The sequence below is a fragment of the Sphaeramia orbicularis genome, chromosome 22, assembly GCF_902148855.1.
Source record: "Sphaeramia orbicularis chromosome 22, fSphaOr1.1, whole genome shotgun sequence".
Lineage (NCBI taxonomy): Eukaryota > Metazoa > Chordata > Actinopteri > Kurtiformes > Apogonidae > Sphaeramia > Sphaeramia orbicularis.
This window is the reverse complement of record NC_043978.1, coordinates 25692390-25710796: the sequence shown is the minus strand read 5'-3', so window position 1 is coordinate 25710796 and position 18407 is coordinate 25692390. Positions and strand designations below refer to the sequence as shown.

Below are 18407 nucleotides of genomic sequence, written 5' to 3'. Positions count from 1 at the left end.
ACAAACAAATAAATAGAAAAACAATGCAATAATAATCCCATTAAAATAAAATAAAAAGGAAACTAGGGCAATAAAATGTTTTTCAAGTATTGAAGCAAATCTACTGTAAACACATAAATAAATTTTAAAAAAAACCCCAATGCAATAGCCTAATAATCCCATTAAAATAAAATAAAATGGAAACTATGGCAGTAAAATGTAGTTCAAGTATTTAAGTAAATCTACTGTAAACAAAAAAAAAAAAAATCCCAATGCAGTAATAATCCCAATAAAATAAATTAAAAAGGAAACTATGGCAATAAAATGTAATTCATGTATTGAAGCAAATCGGTAAACAATGAATGGATAAAAAAAAAAAAAAATCCCAATGCAATAATAATCCCATTAAAATAAAATAAGTAGGGAACTATGGCAGTAAAATGTAGTTCAAGTATTGAAGCAGACCTATTGTAAGTAAACAAAGAAATCCCAACCATAATCTCATTAAAATGAAGTAAATTTAAATGGAATAAAAAAGAGGCTAGCAGCATAGCATAGTTCAAGTATTGAAGCAAATCTACTGTAAACAAAAAGTAAAATAAAATTCCAATACAATAATAATCCCAATACTAATCCCATTAAAATAAATAAAATAAAAATGAAGCTAGCGGCTAAATAAAATTATAGTACAGCAGAGCTAATGTAAATAAATATAAAAATAATAATAAAAGAAAGCAGTCCAGTTTCTTGACTTTGAAACCTGTGGAATAGGAAATACAGTAACATGCATAGGAAAGGTAGTAAAAGTGGATGTTTCTGTGTCTTCTGTGTAAAAGGAGGCATATAAATGTGCACCACCCTCCATTTTGCATTGTGCACAGCTGTATGTATCCTTATTACTATTTCCAGTTTCTCTTAACTGTGTTTTTGATTACAGTGCTTGTTAATAGATGAAGTGCATCAGACACTGGTTATCAGGCTACAAAATAAGACCAGCCCACCAGAGGATCTTAATGACCCAGTTTCAAACCTGATTTTTCTGGTGATCCTGCCAAGTGTATTTGGTTCCCTGCTTTTATTCAGTCAAACCACTGCTGATCAATGTCTCTGTGAGATGAACTAAGAAATGGCTTGTTTAAGTTCCAGTCAAAAATGCTGACCTTTTTGTTAAACAATAATCTTGTGTTTGCCTGTTGCTCTTCTTTGGGATATGATCAATGTTAAAATAAAAGTCAGTGTTTAAGAGACACTTGAAATAGAAATGTTATTTATTTATTTATTTATGTTAAATGCCAGAGAGGGGGCAGAGACATCGACTGGTTGATGTTTTACTTAATTTAATAGGTAAACTCCCTCTTTACCAACCCCTTTTTAACTCTGCATTTGCTTACAAACATTCATTATTGTAAAATTTTAATCTGAAAACTAACTAAAGCTATCAGATAAATGCAATAGGTAATTATAACACTGGTCAGCAACAAATTTATTGTTTAAGTTTTTTGAGCTGATTTAGGATAATTTTGGTGTGCTGAATCCAAAAATCACATTAATTTTGCTCAATCAGGTCAACTTTCTGAACTATGCTACATATTGGCTTTTTAACATTTTTGCTTACATTTATGGGCATTTTCACATCATATGATACAAAATTCTTTCATATTTCTTGCAATAAACGAATTCTGAAGATTTTACTTTTGTCAATTTATGATTGTTTTTTTTTAATATTACAGGTGAATGAAATGGCTTCGACTAGAAGATCTTGCAAAACTAAGCCTGACGTATTCTGCTACATCTGCGGTGAATACACCATTGTACCTAACAGGAATCAAGTCACAAGTTTCATAAAGTGTGCTTACCAATCTTATTTTGGTATTAATTATTATATTTTGTGAGAAGATCAAATTTTTCAAAATCAAATTAGCAAAAAAACCTGACCTGACTGAGAAAAACAGATGTCATTTTTGGATTTAGTGGTGCAAAATGATCCTAATTCAGTTGAAAAAACCTAGACAACTTGCAAAAAACATTTTTTGTAACCCAGTGTAATATTTGCCTCTGACATGTAGTGGAGTAAATATAGCTGCAACCAATGCAAATAATCAGTAAATGCTTTTCATATATGTATTTAAGTACAATTTAATACCATGTAATTTACCATCCAGCATCTTTTAATAACTGCAAAATGAAATTATTTAGAATTTGCCTTAACTTGATGAATGTGTATTTCTGTTACTGTCATCAGCATATTTTAGATTAAACAAACCAGTACATTTTGCGACAGACTGTACATTTGTACTTCGCTTTAATTGTCATTTACCTTGAACCTGTTTCAAGGTGAAGTTTAAGACCCATGTAATGTTACAGCAACACTGCAGATGGACTTTATGAAGACACACATGTACAGTTAGAGCAGTGTGAAGCATGACAATTAGCATGAAGTAGCATGAAGCAACGCCATGCTGATGTTGACACAGATGTGCACATTGTTGCTCTAGTCCGTTACATTTCAACTTTTCTCCAGTCCTGATGCGAACTTTATTGTCCGTCTTTCTGTTGTAATTTCTACATATGAAGTGGGATCCCTTATTTGTTCAGGGGTTAACATCATGATACACTTAAGCAAGGTTTAGATGTTAAAATTTAAAGGTCTGGGGGTCATGAACTGTTTGACTGTGTCGTCTGTGACTTGTTTGCGTCGCTCTTGGTGCCCGGCGATCATCGGCTGCAGAGTTTCGATTAAAAGCTTCTTCAGCTCTCCTGTTAGGAGGGCTCCGCTTGTGTAGTCCTGCAGAAACAGGACAATGGACGGTTAGGAGGAGGAAACATGTAAGGCAGTGTTTTTCAACCTTAGGGTTGCCTGAAATTTCAAGTAAGTGATTAAAAAAAAAAATTTGTAATAAAAAATATAGGGTGAGTTGAGAAAGACAAACCTAATCCATAAAAGACAGGACAAACTGAAGCTGAAACTGAAGCACTGTGGTACTGTTTATCTGTCAAATGTTCATTGTGGTCGGTTTCAGATGCTGCAGCTCTTTCATAATTCATAGTTTGAGTTATTGTTTGTTCAGTATTAATTGTCAGACTTGTAAATCCAAGCTGGACTGACTGTACATATTCTGACCAAGGAAAATCAAATTCTCACTTTGTGCAGTAATCTACACCTGGCTTTTCAGCCTCCGTCCATAATAATATACGTTATATAGACTAAATGTCGTCTAAAATTAATGTGTATTTGTAACATAGTATAGCCAACTATTACATGATCAAAAAGAAATTAATTTTAGCAAAAAAATGTCTCCGTTTTGAATGTCTGGGGTTGCTAGAAATTTGCGATGTTAAAATGGGGTCACAAGCCAAAAAAGGTTGGGAACCACTGCCTTAACCCATAAAGACCCAAACATCAACTGGTGACCAAACTTATCTATTGATCTAAACTGTTTAATACCTGCAATTGATAATTACATTAATAATTGGTGTAAAATGCAGTTTGTTGTCTTTTCATGGTCATCAGATATGACCCATTTGGACTCTCAGAGGCTCCATAGTTACCATGGAAACACTGTCATCTTCTACAACATTGATTCACGAGTAAAATCCACAAGTTTGCCAGAAATTTGCGATGTTAAAATGGGGTCACAAGCCAAAAAAGGTTGGGAAATACTGATGTAAGGGGTAGAATGAGGAATCAAAGACACAATCAGAAGTCCTCACCTGTCTAATCTTCTCCAGTTTTTCATCGTCCTCCAGGAAGAAGGTTAAGTACATGAATGAGACGTCCACGTCTGCGTTACCGCCGTACTTCCTGTGCTCTTCCACTGTATCTTTACCTCCCGAAAATGCGTGTTTGTTGACCTGTGAATAATAATGACGGTGTATCAGTCAGGAACAAACTATTCACTTCTGCTGTTTGTGTTCACATCCTGTCATGGAGTTGGAGTATAGGACAGTGAGTAAAGCCACTGTAACAGGCCAAAGTACAGAATAGAATGAACTAAAAAAAAAAAAAAAAAAAGACCATCTTTGGTCTTCTGTGGAAGTGGTTCAACCCAAGTGATTATGTGGTTTTAATGCTTTTAGTGAGAAAATGACAACACTTACCAGACAGTTTTAGCTGACAGTGTAAACAAAATAAACTAAGAAAAATGTGTAGTGCAATAATAATAATGATTACATTATGCAGTTTAATAGAAAAGAGAGATATGAAAGATAACTACTGCAGAGCACATTTTTCTTTTGGCTTTAGTGGCACTGCACAGTTAATCAAATTGCAATCATCAGTCTGTAATTATTTTATCACAAAAGGCTGCCATTTCAAGGTGCATTCTGTGTTTGGTGATATGTCGGATTCAGTGACACTGAACAGAAACATTAATATAGTATTTTCTAGTGTAGTATTGTAGCAAGTCTTGATTCTTTTATGCTAGCCGGTTTGCTATTATGCTATTATACTATATATATATATATATATATATATATATATATATATATATATATATGTGTGTGTATTTATAATTACTATATAAATTACTATTCATTTAATTATGAATGAAGTTTTAAATGTTCAGTGTCTACAGTCATGGAAAAAATTATTAGACCACCCCTTGTTTTCTTCAATTTCTTGTTCATTTTAATGCCTGGTACAACTAAAGGTCCATTTGTTTGGACAAATATAATAATAACAACAAAAATAGCTCTTAACAGTTTAATTTCAGAGCTGATATCTATCCATTTTCCATGTTTTCTTGATAATAACCAAAATCGCTTCAGTTCTTACATCAGTATCTATGGCATTGTACTGACAAAAACAGTGCTTTTAGGCATTCCATGTTTTCTTTTCTGTCTGTTTTAGTCACATGATACACACAAGAGTTAATACTTGATTGCATAACCATTGTTTTTGATGTCTTTTGATGGTCTAATAATTTTTTCCACAAAAAAAAACTATATTTTTGTTATTTTTGTTTCTACAGTAGCTCAGAACACACTTCCTCTTCTTCTTTTTGCCTTTTTTAAAATTTTTATCACTGATGGCATCAATATTAAGGTGCATCACTGTCTCCCAATCCAGGTGAATGTGGACCAGAGTTATTATTCTCTTAACTAAAGCACCCAGATTGGATAAAATCAACAACTTATTTGCAGCCATCATAGGGGAAGACATTCAGTTGAGTGCATTCTGCAACTTTACCACTAGATGTCACTAAGTATCACATAAACGCTGGGACTTTATGGCCTTGAATTCAGACATTTAAAAATACTTTAAGAGCTTGCAGAGATGCTTTAACCTCACAGTACCTTGTTTTTGATCTGCTTGGGTGTGTCAGTGAGGAAGATGGAGGAGTTGGCGTCACTGGCGCTCATCTTCGTCTGAGCCCCCTGTAGGGCCGGAAAGAAGGTGGAATGCAGCAAAGCTGGTTTGGGATATCCGATCCTTGGGGCTACATCACGGGTCATCCTGAAGTAAGGATCCTGCAGGAATGAGGAGGGAGATACAGATACATGTATTTGCAGAATATGATCATAGTGTGTGTGTATGTATGTTTGTGTGCTGACGTCCTGACCTGGTCGATGGCGCAGGGGATGAGACACTGAATGTCGTGTCTGCCTCCAAAGATCTGTGGGAAGGAGTTGCTGAAGGACGGGGCTGCCTGGATGGCTGGGAAGCTGATCTTTCCTGGACACAGAAAATAAGAAGTAAAACAAATCAACATGGTATCATTCTAGTACACACATTAGAGTATTACAACTTAAGAAAAAAAATCAATTAGTTTTATTCAACAGTAACAAAATAGTTTAGTTAACATGCTCTGTTGTAGAATAAGAAATAAGGGAAAATGCGTGGTAATTTATGCATCGAACATACGTCTTTCAGTTAAAACAACTGCAAAAGATGTAGTTGGATGTTTTTGAGAGGCAACGTGGAGTCATGGGAGTTACTGTCCTCCACACAATCAAAATCTATGAGGCAAAAATTTAATTTACAAATGATTCACATGTTTAGTGACATATGCTCACATTATCACTGAATTCTAATTAAATGCCAACTTTAAATTAGATAAACTGACTTATCTGATTGTAAGTTATTAACTTTACATTAACTTGGTGGTTATATTGAACTACTGTCACACATCGTAGTCAACTGGATTGATACTGAAATACATGATAAATTCCCTCTCTACTGGATTACTTTGTTACATGAAATAGCATGGAACTAATTAAAAAATAAGCATGTCGCTGTAAATTCAATCACTATAGAACAGTTTTATTTGTCTGCATTACAAAACAACCCCAGAATTTCCAAACTATAACAAAATCAGCAGTTTTTCCACAGATCTCCACTTTTTTAAACACCTCAGTAGTGTTTATGCTAGGGCTGCACAATTTTGGCCAAAAATATAATCCCAATTTTTTTCTCTTAAAAACTCGATTTTTGATTTCGATTTTTGGGTAAAACTACAAAAGACAACAGAAGTCAGCATGTCATTTTCGTGAGCAGCCTGCAATGAAAGGCATTGCTCCCTACCTCAAATCTGTGATGGTATTGCGGAATTCCGGAAAATTCTGTGATGGGCTCACAGACGTTATACGAGTATAAGTCAGTGACAGGCATCAGTCGTGCATGCGTGGACAACGTAAGATGAGTGATTGCCATGAAGTTATATTTGAATAGGAGGATCTGTGTGTGAACCACGGCTTACATTGGTATCACTACTGCAGGCCCATCACAGATTTAAGGTCTGTGGTAATTACACGGACTTCTGTGAAACACCCCTCTCACAGTTAGGAGGAGGAGCCTATGGTAGCCCGGAGGCGTGCAGCTCAGAGACACGAGAGAGATTAAATCGATTTGACAATTTCCCTTTTTTAAAAATCGTCCTAATTAAAAAATCCGATTTCGATTTAAAATCAATTACTTGCACAGCCCTAGTTTATGCTTAATGTAAATTTGGCAGAAGTTATACGCTTCAAAATGAAAAAATCAATGTGGACATAGTTGAAGTATTTTACTAATAACTGTACTGACTCTGTAACACTGTAAGGGTTTACACCAACCATAGAGCAGGTAATAATCTGTTTTACACTGTTTACTGTGTTTAATGTAAATATGACCATTACACAGAATAAATCTACAGGTTCCACAGCTTGGTATAATATACTACATAGGCCGAGTCGTTATTAAATATGAAAAAAATCACTTGTTTTTTTAATGAATAGAACTCTTTCTTTCCACATTTTACAGATATTTCAGTTTCTTACCGATGCAGTCACTATCTGTGAAGCCGAAGATGCCTTTAACCTGGTTGAATGTCACATGTTTCTGTATCTTTACCACATTCCTGTAGAACTCAGGTAAAGAACTGTGGACAAAAATGAAAAAAAAAAAAAAAAAGAAATAACACATGAAAAAAACAAACAATGCTGGCTCATGTTAGAGGGCTCTACTATAATTTTTCACCAGATAGGATTCAACACACAACATTAGGTCTTCTTTTACCCCATGTAATCGAGGTCAGAGAAGATAAAAGTCTTGTTGATGTCAAAGCCGCAAGCGATGATGTCCTTGGCATTTTCCACTGCGAACCGGTGGCAATCTTCCAGTGTCAGATCCTTCCACAGGTACTTCTCATCATCAGTCAGCTGGATCACCAGAGGGATGTCGAACACATCCTGCAGCCATCTGGTACAGGAGACAGCGAGTCACCACAATATTCTGACAGATGTGTGCTACTGGTGCGTCTCAGAGGGTGACTCACTTTGTGAAGATGAAAGGAATCAGGTGACCCACATGCATGGCCTCAGAGGATGGACCCCTGCCAGTGTAAAGGTAGAAGGACTTGTGCTTCTCATATGCATCCAGTACCTGATGCATATCTCTGCCAGAAAGAGCGAAATAAGAGAGAAATCATACATCAATGTGTCAATTATGCAATGGTCAGCAACCTTTACTATCTGAAGAGCCATTTTAGAACAGAAATAGAAAAACTAAATTGTCTTGAGCCAAAACAAATCCCTATATGTTTTCAATCAAAGTGGTGACTGTTGACGAAGCTCTTTAGGATTAGTTTGCGTGGAATATGTTGAGAATAAATCAAAGTTTTGGTGCATTTACAGAACTGCAAAAAAATTACAGAACTACACTAAAGAAAATGCCATTCTTGTGCTGTGCAGCAAAAATGTACTGGTATGTGAATGCTTTCTTTGCAATGGAGAATACAGATGAATACTGTCAGTGTCATGAAATAAAAAGTACTCTACTATTACTTCTTCTAAAGCTTCTATTTTTAGATTAATATGGAGTATAGTTTACAATTTTACAGCTGGATAACATCAGATTGACTTTATGGTTCCGACAATAATAGCAAAATGTGTTAAAAAAAAAAAAAAAAAGCCTTCGTGTTATTCATTTCCATGTGTAAAGTGTAACCAAAATAAAATAGAGTGAAAAGTCCCATCTGACTAATGGAGAACAGAAATGTAAAGTCGCTAACTGAGGCCCGAAACCAATAAACATTCTCAGAGATTTTTACAACGTGACTAATTTGGTACAAATATTCACTATCGGGTGTACTTTCTAAGATTTATTCACCATATAATAAAAAAAAAAACTGTCATGTGATGCTTCATGGGTGATGCATTTATTTCTTCAGTGTGACAGTGTTAGATCTGCCTGTAAGTAAAAATGTCTCAAAGCTTATAATACTTAGACCTATTAATAATACATATATGAATTGGCAAATATATAACAATCTGCACGAGTTGAAACTAGCTCAGCACACCAAATCCTGCTGTAAATGAGTGCTTCTGTGAAACTGGTCCTAAAAACAGGACATGGGGGCTAAAAATTCAAACCAGATGTAGACTAATGTTACGAAGCAAGTTTGGAAGCACTTTGGGTCTATTTTAAAAATAAATATTTGCTGAGATAAAAGAGAAACTATTTTTCAGATTAAACACATTTATATATTATTTTTATACAAGAATCCACATGCAACACGGTAAAAAGGACACGAAAATTACGTGCTTCTATTTTTTTCAAATATCTTTTTATTCTCACAGGTACATTTTGGGAATCAAACTATTTATGCAAGGCAGTGTTGCACATAAATGGCCGCTGTTGTAAAATCACTCGCGATTTATATGTGTTTAAATGGGCAGGTTCTGCATGTAATGCGAGTGGACACAATGGGTTACATACGAAACATGGAATGAGACTGAGATTCATGAAAAACCCACATGTCTGGATCAGAAAAACCACTAGGATCATCAAATTTAACGCAGTGTCTTTATTTATAGCGGTATATAAGACCATTTACAGCCATGTTTTCCAGATCAAATGCACTGACACCTAGGTAGGTTTTCCTGTCTCAATTTTGGTCCTATTTTTGGCCCCAATGTTTGATCAAAAATTCATTAATTTTGGGATGACTCAGAGCAAGACTAGAATTTTTTTGCATTTATCTGAGGTCATCATTAGGTACATCATGAGGGGAAATAAGTCTACATTTCTCTTTTATTATTGGATCTAAAAAGCTGGTAAAGTGCCAGGTACCAAAATAAACCCAGTTTCATAGAACCCAAATCATCCTCAGTGCTGACAGACTTAACCATCTGAGCATGAAATTACTTTATATTAAAAATCAGTGTTAACACCCTGTAATCAGAGGTAATGTGATGTTGGAGTCATTTTCCTCTGTCTTCAAAACTACCACACTCCCTGGACAAAGTTTTACCCTACATATTACAGTTGTTTCAATCAGTTTGTTTGTATGTGAAAAACTAAACTTGCCAAAAAAAAAAAAAAAAAAGGCAAAAATTCTGCTGCTTTTTATTAGGAAATCTTGCAGCTTGAAAGAGGTGCTTCAGGGCTTCAGTTCCCCATTGTAAAGGGCTGTTTATTATTCTAATAACAGTGTGGACTTTATTTGAATGAGTAGGACTTCTTGTTTCTTAGTTGCTGTATTTCCGCTTAACCCTTTCAGGCCCTCAACAGAAATACCATGTGATTCTGTTTCTGTAACACTTCACACTCAGAATTAGTATTTGCCTCTAAATGACGTGCCACTTAGGTATTGTTTAACACGCGTGACCTAAATATCCTAAACAGAGCACCTCATGTTCATACAGATTAAATGTTTAACCTGCAGTGTTACACTGACCTGTGTGAGAAGAAGATCCCTCTTCTTAAAAAGCGATGAGGTTTCTGTCCTGAGACTCTCTCTATTCTGTCCACCAGCTCCTTGTCAACCTTGCTGCTGCCAAACCTCACTAGGGGAAGACACAAAAAGACACTGATTCAACAACATCTGTGTTACCAAGTCGGTTTTTTTTTTTTTTTTTTTTTTTGTTACACAAATCATTACCAAAAATTGCAACAGTCCTTATTGATAAAACACTAAAATTTGCATCATAAATGGACATGCATAAACATTTTTACTTCCATTTCCTTATCAATACATAATATTATCTAAACAGACCTGTCACTTTGTAGAGATACATGACAAATCAAAACTTTGGCTTTTAGATAATGTGTTATAAAAATGTATACATACATTAACCCATAAAGACCCAGTGCTGCGTTTATGGCAGTTCCTAAATGCATTTTTCTCTCTATTGAACCTGTCTTAAGTCATTTATCACCATTTATTATGAATTATCTTCTGTATTTTGCATTTTTTCAGAGTAAATAAAGTATTTCCTATGTCTAATTTGTTGATCATATAGATGTTCATAAAAGCTCAGATTAAAATTGACGTTTTTTTTATATCAGAAACAGAGAAAATTTTTTAAGCAAATCTCTCTTTTAACTGAACATAAACCCAATGTGTCCATCCACTATCATTGATCCAACTGTATGGGTTTTACTGGTGAATCAATATTTTGGAAGATGACAGTGTTTCTATGGGGTCATTCCATCCCAAATCAACCAGATTTCAGAAAGTGTCCCACATGACCCCCTCAGAAAATTCTGAAAAAATTCACATTTGTTCACCTATGATAATACTTGAGATATTTGAACTAGGGTGTGGAACTGCATGGTGGTTCAGATAGAATAATTATAGATTTCCCAGAACTGGCTCAGGTTGATGCCTGTAGTAGACACTTCTCGGAAATTGGATGGAGCTGGTCAGTTGACCCAATTTCACCAGGGTCAATGACATAAATGTAGCTAAGATTTCCCAGAATTTTTATGATGCTGGCCAGCCTAATTTTGGGAATTCTAGTCATAATCCTGAACAAACTTATTCATCATGGAGGAAAAATGTGTTGTTGGATTGATCTTAAAGGATGAATGTCACAGAAAGATTAGGCTGGCCAGCATCATAAAAATTCTGGGTGGGGACCATTGGTTGAATTGCCATGGAATGACCCTATGGTAACTACGAAGCCTCTGAACGTCCAAATGGGTCATATCTGATGACCATGAAAAGTTGAATAACTGTATTTTACACCAATTATTTACCTGCTTTGATAGGATTAGTGGATCAACAGGTATTAAACAGTTTAGATCAGTAGATGGTTTTGGTTGCCAGTGGCTGTTTGGGTCTTTATGGGTTAAAAACTTTTAGACCAATAATAGCACAGGGTCCTCTCATTGGTCAAATAAATACCACTAAATTAGTATATTTTGGTTTAGTTAACTGGTTCTTCTTTTTCCTCTCATGTGTAAAACAAACACTGTGCTAGCCTTTTGTTCTGAATTCATTTAAGTGCAATTTTAAGTGCAATTATAGTTAACATTAACAACAAGTTTCTTGGGTCACGCCAGTTACCACTATTTATAACTGTTTTTATTTGCAGCCATTGTTATCCAACTATTAATCAATCAGTTCAGTCACCAAACCACGTTAGATCTGCTCCATTCCATACAATAGATGCATTAGAGCATATGTGGCTTAAAAGTGCACTGCAGATATAAATCTTAAATTAAAGACTATGGATGAAATTCTGCAAATTTACTGAATCTACAACCCACTCTTTGTGAATGAATTGTCTACATCATCATAAATTAAAATGTACTGTCCGTATATCTTCAGTTCTTGTCCTATCTGGACTCTTACCTATGAGTTTGTCGTAGTCTACTCCCTTGGCGTTAGTGGTGGAGACGCTCCACGGGTTAACTGTGTCTTCATCATCAGCACCATCTGCTGTCGGCCCATTGTCAGGCACTACTGAATTTTCTGAAGGTGGACATCCTGCTTTGTAATCCTGACCTGTCATCTGTTTGTAGTCCACTTTCAGTTTCAGCAGCAATTTAACAGCAGCATCGATATCAGCCTGAGGAAATCAGAGCAGTGCAGTCAATGCAAGTAAAAAAAATGAAATTACGGGTCAAATAGACTCGATTAGCATTACTAAGTTATCGTCTCAATATCTAAAGGGGTTATTTCATCCAAATATAGTAGTAAAGGGAGTAATCAGATGTTAAGATTGAGTAAAAGTAGTAAAAGTACTCTGTTACAATTAAAAGTCCTGTAATACGATATAGAATGGTCCACTTAAGAACAATTCTGTATATATTACTGGATTATAACTGTTGATGCATGTGTTTATGTTTAGTGTTTGTATGACTCATCATAAATTATATACTGTTAAGGTTTGAGAAGTAACTGAATTGAGTCAGTTTTTTTGCTTTCTGAAAATGCCAAGACTCACTAAGTCAAGAATTGTGCTTCCACTGATGACCTTTCATGCTCTAAGAAAATTCAAGATGCAACCAATCTGTTCCTCTTGAACATACTCACTTTATTTTTTATTTTTTTAAACAAACAATACAAATCGACACCCTTGTAAGTGCTGCTTTTTCCATCTACAAACACCAATTCCTTTGATTGATTTTAAAGAGATCATTAAAACTCTGGAATCAAGACTGTTGGACTAGAAATGTTTCAACTGATTGTATATGTTTTTTTCTATGTTTACTAATGCTTTTATTATTGTAAAACTGTAATGATGTGACTATATTGCTGTTGTCATGGCCAGGTCTCCCTTGAAAAAGCGATTCCCCATCTCAGTAGGACCAACCTGGTTAAATAAAAGTTTACATACAAAAAAAAAAAAATGCCTTTAATATTATTGATTATTAATACTGCATGCATACAACATAATTTGAAGGTTAAAAAAAACAAAACAAAACAATTAATCAGGTTTTGTCTTTAGTTTATGCAGACAGAATAAAATTTGTTTTCCCTTTTTTATAATAACGTCCCTTTCTAAAGTAACTAATAACTAAATGAATGACTTTTGAGAGAGAAAAAAATGCCTTATTTGCCTTAGCTGGCTTGTTTTTGTTTGTTTTAGTGAAAATTAACTTTAGTAAAAGTGAGGGTCATTTAATCTGGAACTGTGTGTTAACTTCATCACAATGAGCAGATTTATTTGTCATTTCTTTGAACTATTTTCTAAATATTGTAATTATACACTGCAAGTCCAAAATTTGTATGAAATAATTGCATTGTCAAACAAAAGAACAACAAAAGCCGTCACAACACCTAAGCTGTGTACTCGTGATGGAAGAAACAAGATGCATAAAGTAGCAAATAACTATGCAAGTAAAGATCAAATTGTTGATTTGTATTTTTGTATAGTAATGCAGTAAATATATCGGCTAAAATTTACTTAGGGGGTCAAATGAGTGGCCATTTTTGTCAAAAAAAAAAAAAAAAAAGTTGTAAGAGATGCATAGAACTGTGTTGAAATAATGCTAATCCATTTGTGCACAGATTACTGATATTATTTGACAGTGGAAGCTCTATTTTCAGAAATATTGGATTTTGAATAGCACGTGTATGTGAAAACTTTTGCTGGTGGACGTGACATTACCCATGATGCTCTGGTCAGTACCAGTACTTTATTAGGAATAAACTTATAGACTTACTATTGCTAATTCTCCTCTTATTCATAAATGTTAGTATTGTGGATCTAAAACAATAACAGCTGACACAAAAACACAAAATGTGGCAGTGGACGGATGTGACATGGTTGTTACAGATCCTATCATACTGATGCTCGGCAGCCATGTCACCATTTCCACAAATGATCCCTGTGCAAAAACTAGTATTATAATTATTTATTGTATAGTTTATCATCATACTAAAGAGTAAATAACAATATAGAATTGTTATTTCTTTATAAAAATGCTTATTATTAGAAAACCGTTGATTTAAAAAGTGGCGTGTGACATTCTTAATGTATGTATTGGCGTAACATAAGCAGGATGGATCAGCACCATACTCCATATTGCAACATGTAAAAATAAAACATGTGATATGTAGTATATAATCTTGTAAGAAAAATTGAGGAATCTAAAAAGAATAGAATATTTGTTTTTCAGGTCAGTTCATTTAAAAATATAACTTGGCCATTTGTGACATGAAAATATAGCATTAATTGTGATGAAACTGGGCATTTTTGACCTGAAAACATAGTTCATATGACCATCAACATGTTGCAACAGAACTGAAATCTTGTAAATTTGCATAACTTGCATTTACCAACACAAAGTTCTTTTGGGGATTCACTTAGATTGATTTTTTATGCACACAGACAGAAATAAGACTTCTAAGCAAATTTTAGCCGATATGTAGTCACACTTCACCATTACTCAAATTTGAAATAAAGTCTATCATATTATGTTCCCCAGCTGGACCTACATGACTATAAAGGTATACTTAGCCCAGATTTTTATATAGCCATAAATATGTATTGCATGGAACAATTAAAACTGAATTCCACATTATACTGGGAAACTGGCAGGTGTCTTGTAACTTCTTTATCTGTCTTGTTACATAAAAAAGAACATATATAATCATACAAAGGAAATCGACAGTTTAAATCCCTTCCAAACACTCACCTTCTCCGCTTTGGCTGTTTTCAAGGCCCTGACTTGCTCTCCTTGTGCTGTCACTTCTTCATACAGCTCCATTGGACTCCTGGCTGCTCCCCCGTCTCCCTGACAGTCTGTCATCGCCTTCAAACTGGCCCAAATAAAGCACGTCTGTCACAGTAATTAGAAAACAAATAAATATCTAAAACAACACACTCTGGAGTACACTCAGTATGAGGTAACAACATCACTGGGACTGTTTTTCTGGCATTTATCCACAACAGCTGAGAGGATTCCCATATGTTAACATCAAGCTAACTTGGTAAAGCTACATACTGTTTAGGCGTCTGTCCGTACTTTCTACTCATTACTTCCTGTTGACGAGATTTATAATAAACGAAATACTAAAATTAAAATACATGTCAAACTATATAATCATACAGAATAGTAAATTTAATATCATAACAGCATACCGTTCCGTAATATTCCCCCACAGCTGTCAGCTCACTCATTCAACTTGCATCAGCTTGTGTGTGAGGTTGTGTCCGAGGTTAATTCTTCCCCAAAAAGCATGAGCTGCTCAATAGTTCCGCTATATGATCATCACCGTAAATATGCAACATTTGACAACAACTTAAACAATTTTATTAAACTTAACAAACTTAAATCGAAAAAAAATAATTTTTAATCGTTAGTTAATACAGAAATTGACGGGCTAAATGTAATATAAATTAATCGTCGGTGATATCAGTCGGAGGAAAGTAACGGAGCTAGTCCTTTCCTGTGGTTTCTTTCAAAATAAAAGTTTATAGCTTTATAGTCGCTTTAACAATCGCGAGTTTAGCCGGATTTCATTACATTACATTTATTTTGAAACGCAGTGTCAAACCAACTTATTCCGCGAGAAATTGAACAGTTTTATTGTTTTAACCGTTAATATTGTTTTTATAAGGTTCAGAAATGGAATGTAATAGGTTGTAGGTATGTAACAAGAATTCCCTAAACTTAAGATAGGTTTCTTTGCGTGTAGTTATGTTAAAAGACTAGGTTTTAGTGAGAAGTGTAAACAAGTAAGCTAGCTAATGCGACACTGCCTTATTAAAGCTAGCTAAATATTTGTGGCATGTGGTTTTTAACTATACTTTATAGTATCTGAGACATGTCAGCCAGATAAAGTCTGTATTTAATGCTAAGCTTCTGTATTATTCTTCATTATCTTGCTATGTCAGCATGTTTGGTAGGTTCAGGAGAGTTGTTGCTACAACATTTATTGCCCTCGACAAAAGACATCGCTTACTTCTAATACTGCTTGAGTTTTACAAAGATTAGAGCATCACTTAATCTGACTGAAATCCCGAATAAGTGCTGTTGTTTTGTAGAACATGTTTGTATCAAACCACATGTGAGAATACAGTAATCCCTGCAACCACTAGATGACACCCTTGGGCCTTTAATAAAACATCTCCACTGTGTTTCACTCCCTGTCCTCTGATTTCCAGACTGCCATGGTGTGAGGATGTCTTCATTAGTGGCCTATGAGGACTCAGAGTCAGAGGAGGATTCTGTGGATCATACACTCAGCAGAGGATCAGCTTTTGTCCAGGCTGACTCCTGTGGACAGGCAAAACAAAACCAGGAAGTCAGGGAGTTAAATGTCTCTGAGGTAACACCCAGCCCTGCCGGACTCCCCAAGGACACTGACAAGACAGTGTTGGAATATCATGATCATGTCTCAGACAGGAGTTCATCTCTACAGATAAATAGCTGGTTACCCGGGAGTCTGGGGAAGATTGTACCAGCACAGACCCCTCCTCCCCTGCAACAAAGTTTTAATGATCTGCCAAACTCATCTAAAAGACTTCACAGTATCCCTTCAGGTGTTAGGCCTTACATTCCCAAGAGACAGAGGCTCACCCCTCCGGTAGTAAATACAGACTCAAAATACCAACCACAGCAAGTCCCAGGGAACCAAAGTGGGGACGGCCAAATTTTGTCAGATGTGTCGGCAAAAGTAAAGCAGTACCTTTCTCAAAAGCCCAGTGCTGCAGGGATTCCAAGGAGGCTTCTGCTGAGCCTGGGAGGCCACCAGGGCCCAGTCAACACAGTGCAGTGGTGTCCAGTGCCTCATGCCAGTCATCTGCTGCTGTCTGCCTCCATGGACAAGACTTTCAAGGTAGTAAGCTTTACAGTAGCAAAACTTTATATACTTTATACTTTATATAGTACATTTCTGCACATTGTGGGTAGTGCAAGATAAGACAATTAAGACATTAATAATACAGGTGTTTTGAAAACCAGTGATAAGATTAAGAGTGGAATGGAGCATTTATAAAATATATATAAAAATGCATTAAGAATAAAACAGCATAAGTACAGCAATATAAGATAATAAATCATACTATGCTGAAATTAAAGAAGTAAACTAGAATTACTGCCTTATGCATACACCTCTACCAACCAAGTCTACCCAAACTTGTATGATATATGACATATGATATTGCCTTTTACCTTCAACCTAAAAAATGTATGCTTTACTTTGTGTCCAACTTAACATTTGTGCCAAATATGAAGACATTTCCTCAAGGACTTCCTGAGGTATTGTGATAACAGGTTAGATGTCTTCATCATTAAGTCCAAACAAACTAGGGATGCACCAAAAGTGAAATTCTACCCCAATAATAATAACACTGATCTGTAAAATTAGAATTGGGCCCAAACTAGTGTTACTTTTTATTAGTTTCATTTGTTTTTGTTGTGATTTATCTCCATTTTTGTGCTGGATAAATGGAAAAATCAGTCATTATATTCGTAATAAATGAATAAATGAATAATGTCTCAGCTTTTACTATAAATATGAGCCACTGCCATTGGCCACATGTGATGTCTTATCTGATGCCACATATTAACCCACCCCCACCCTGGTCTGATAACCCCTATGAACATCCAAAATCCTCTGTCATGTGGTACATTTTCTGAAGCCTGAATATAGCATCCAGATAATGGGGTACAACTCTGTCAGACAACATGAATTAAAATATGCTCACATGTAATTGTGGAATTTTTGCAATATGGCATCAAAAACTAATCACACATTGCAGCTTTAATCACAGTGTACAGAGATGTGTGAATATACAATGAATCAAAAAATGAATGTAGAATTTAGTCATGTTTTACACATCAAAAACTAGATTTATTATTCTCAAACTAGTAGAATTCCTCTCTTTCAGGCCCAAACCAATTATAGGTGAGTGACCTATTCACAGTACAGAACAGGTCTGTTCTTTTATAGTGAGAAAATCCATTTATCAGTACAGTTTCAGGCAGGTGCCAAAAGCGTCAGGGAGGTCCAAGGGGGATAATCACTTTACTGACATTCATTGTAATTGGCACAGTGTTACAGGCACAGAGTTAATATCTGCCCTGCTGCCTCCGCTTCTAAATGTACCACAAACCACTTTCTTTAGAATCAGATCTGTCACTGTCAGTTGAATGTATGTCACCACCCAGGGGACTCCCTCACACTGTTTCTGATTCACCCTCCCCATCCGTTTTTTTTTTTCATTTCACACCAGGAAAACAATCCCTCATTTCCCACCTGCAAAGG

At 35.3% G+C, this 18407-nt stretch overlaps 2 protein-coding genes across 4 annotated transcripts in view; one reads left to right on the top strand and one right to left on the bottom strand.

The window, feature by feature from the left end:
- Positions 1-2089: 2089 nt before the first annotated feature.
- On the bottom strand, positions 2090-15394 carry wars1 (tryptophanyl-tRNA synthetase 1). Of its 2 annotated transcripts, none has more exons than XM_030126715.1 (11): positions 15277-15394; positions 14831-14954; positions 12039-12255; positions 10137-10245; positions 7734-7853; positions 7475-7657; positions 7237-7337; positions 5541-5653; positions 5275-5448; positions 3691-3831; positions 2090-2764 (listed from the first exon to the last, which is right to left on the bottom strand). In XM_030126715.1, exons 2-11 carry the CDS (start codon positions 14942-14944, stop codon positions 2606-2608), a joined length of 1431 nt encoding a protein of 476 aa, XP_029982575.1. In that variant the 5' UTR covers positions 14945-14954; positions 15277-15394; the 3' UTR covers positions 2090-2605. The 2 variants fall into 2 exon arrangements, with proteins under 2 accessions (XP_029982575.1, XP_029982574.1); XM_030126714.1 differs by having other exon boundaries at positions 14831-14974; positions 15277-15364.
- Positions 15395-15669: 275 nt separating this feature from the next.
- wdr25 (WD repeat domain 25) overlaps positions 15670-18407 on the top strand; it is a 62003-nt gene continuing 59265 nt past the window's right edge. Inside the window, exons 1-2 of one of the 2 annotated variants that reach the window (XM_030126717.1) lie at positions 15670-15784; positions 16303-16976. In XM_030126717.1, coding sequence (XP_029982577.1) covers positions 16320-16976 — 657 coding nt within the window. In that variant the 5' untranslated portion in view covers positions 15670-15784; positions 16303-16319. Of the gene's footprint in view, positions 15785-15975; positions 16041-16302; positions 16977-18407 lie in introns of those variants that run through there. The other variant, XM_030126716.1, reaches the window with a different exon arrangement.

What these genes read in the sequence shown, in the direction of transcription:
- wars1 (XM_030126714.1), bottom strand. Translation starts at nt 15,315, where the DNA reads ATGAGTGAGCTGACAGCTGTGGGGGAATATTACGGAACG. An exon ending in AGACTACGACAAACTCATAG is followed by an intron (nt 10,246 to 12,038) that starts GTAAGAGTCCAG and finishes GTCTTCCCCTAG; the next exon opens with TGAGGTTTGGCAGCAGCAAG. An exon ending in CACAGATAGTGACTGCATCG is followed by an intron (nt 5,654 to 7,236) that starts GTAAGAAACTGA and finishes TTCTGTGTCCAG; the next exon opens with GAAAGATCAGCTTCCCAGCC.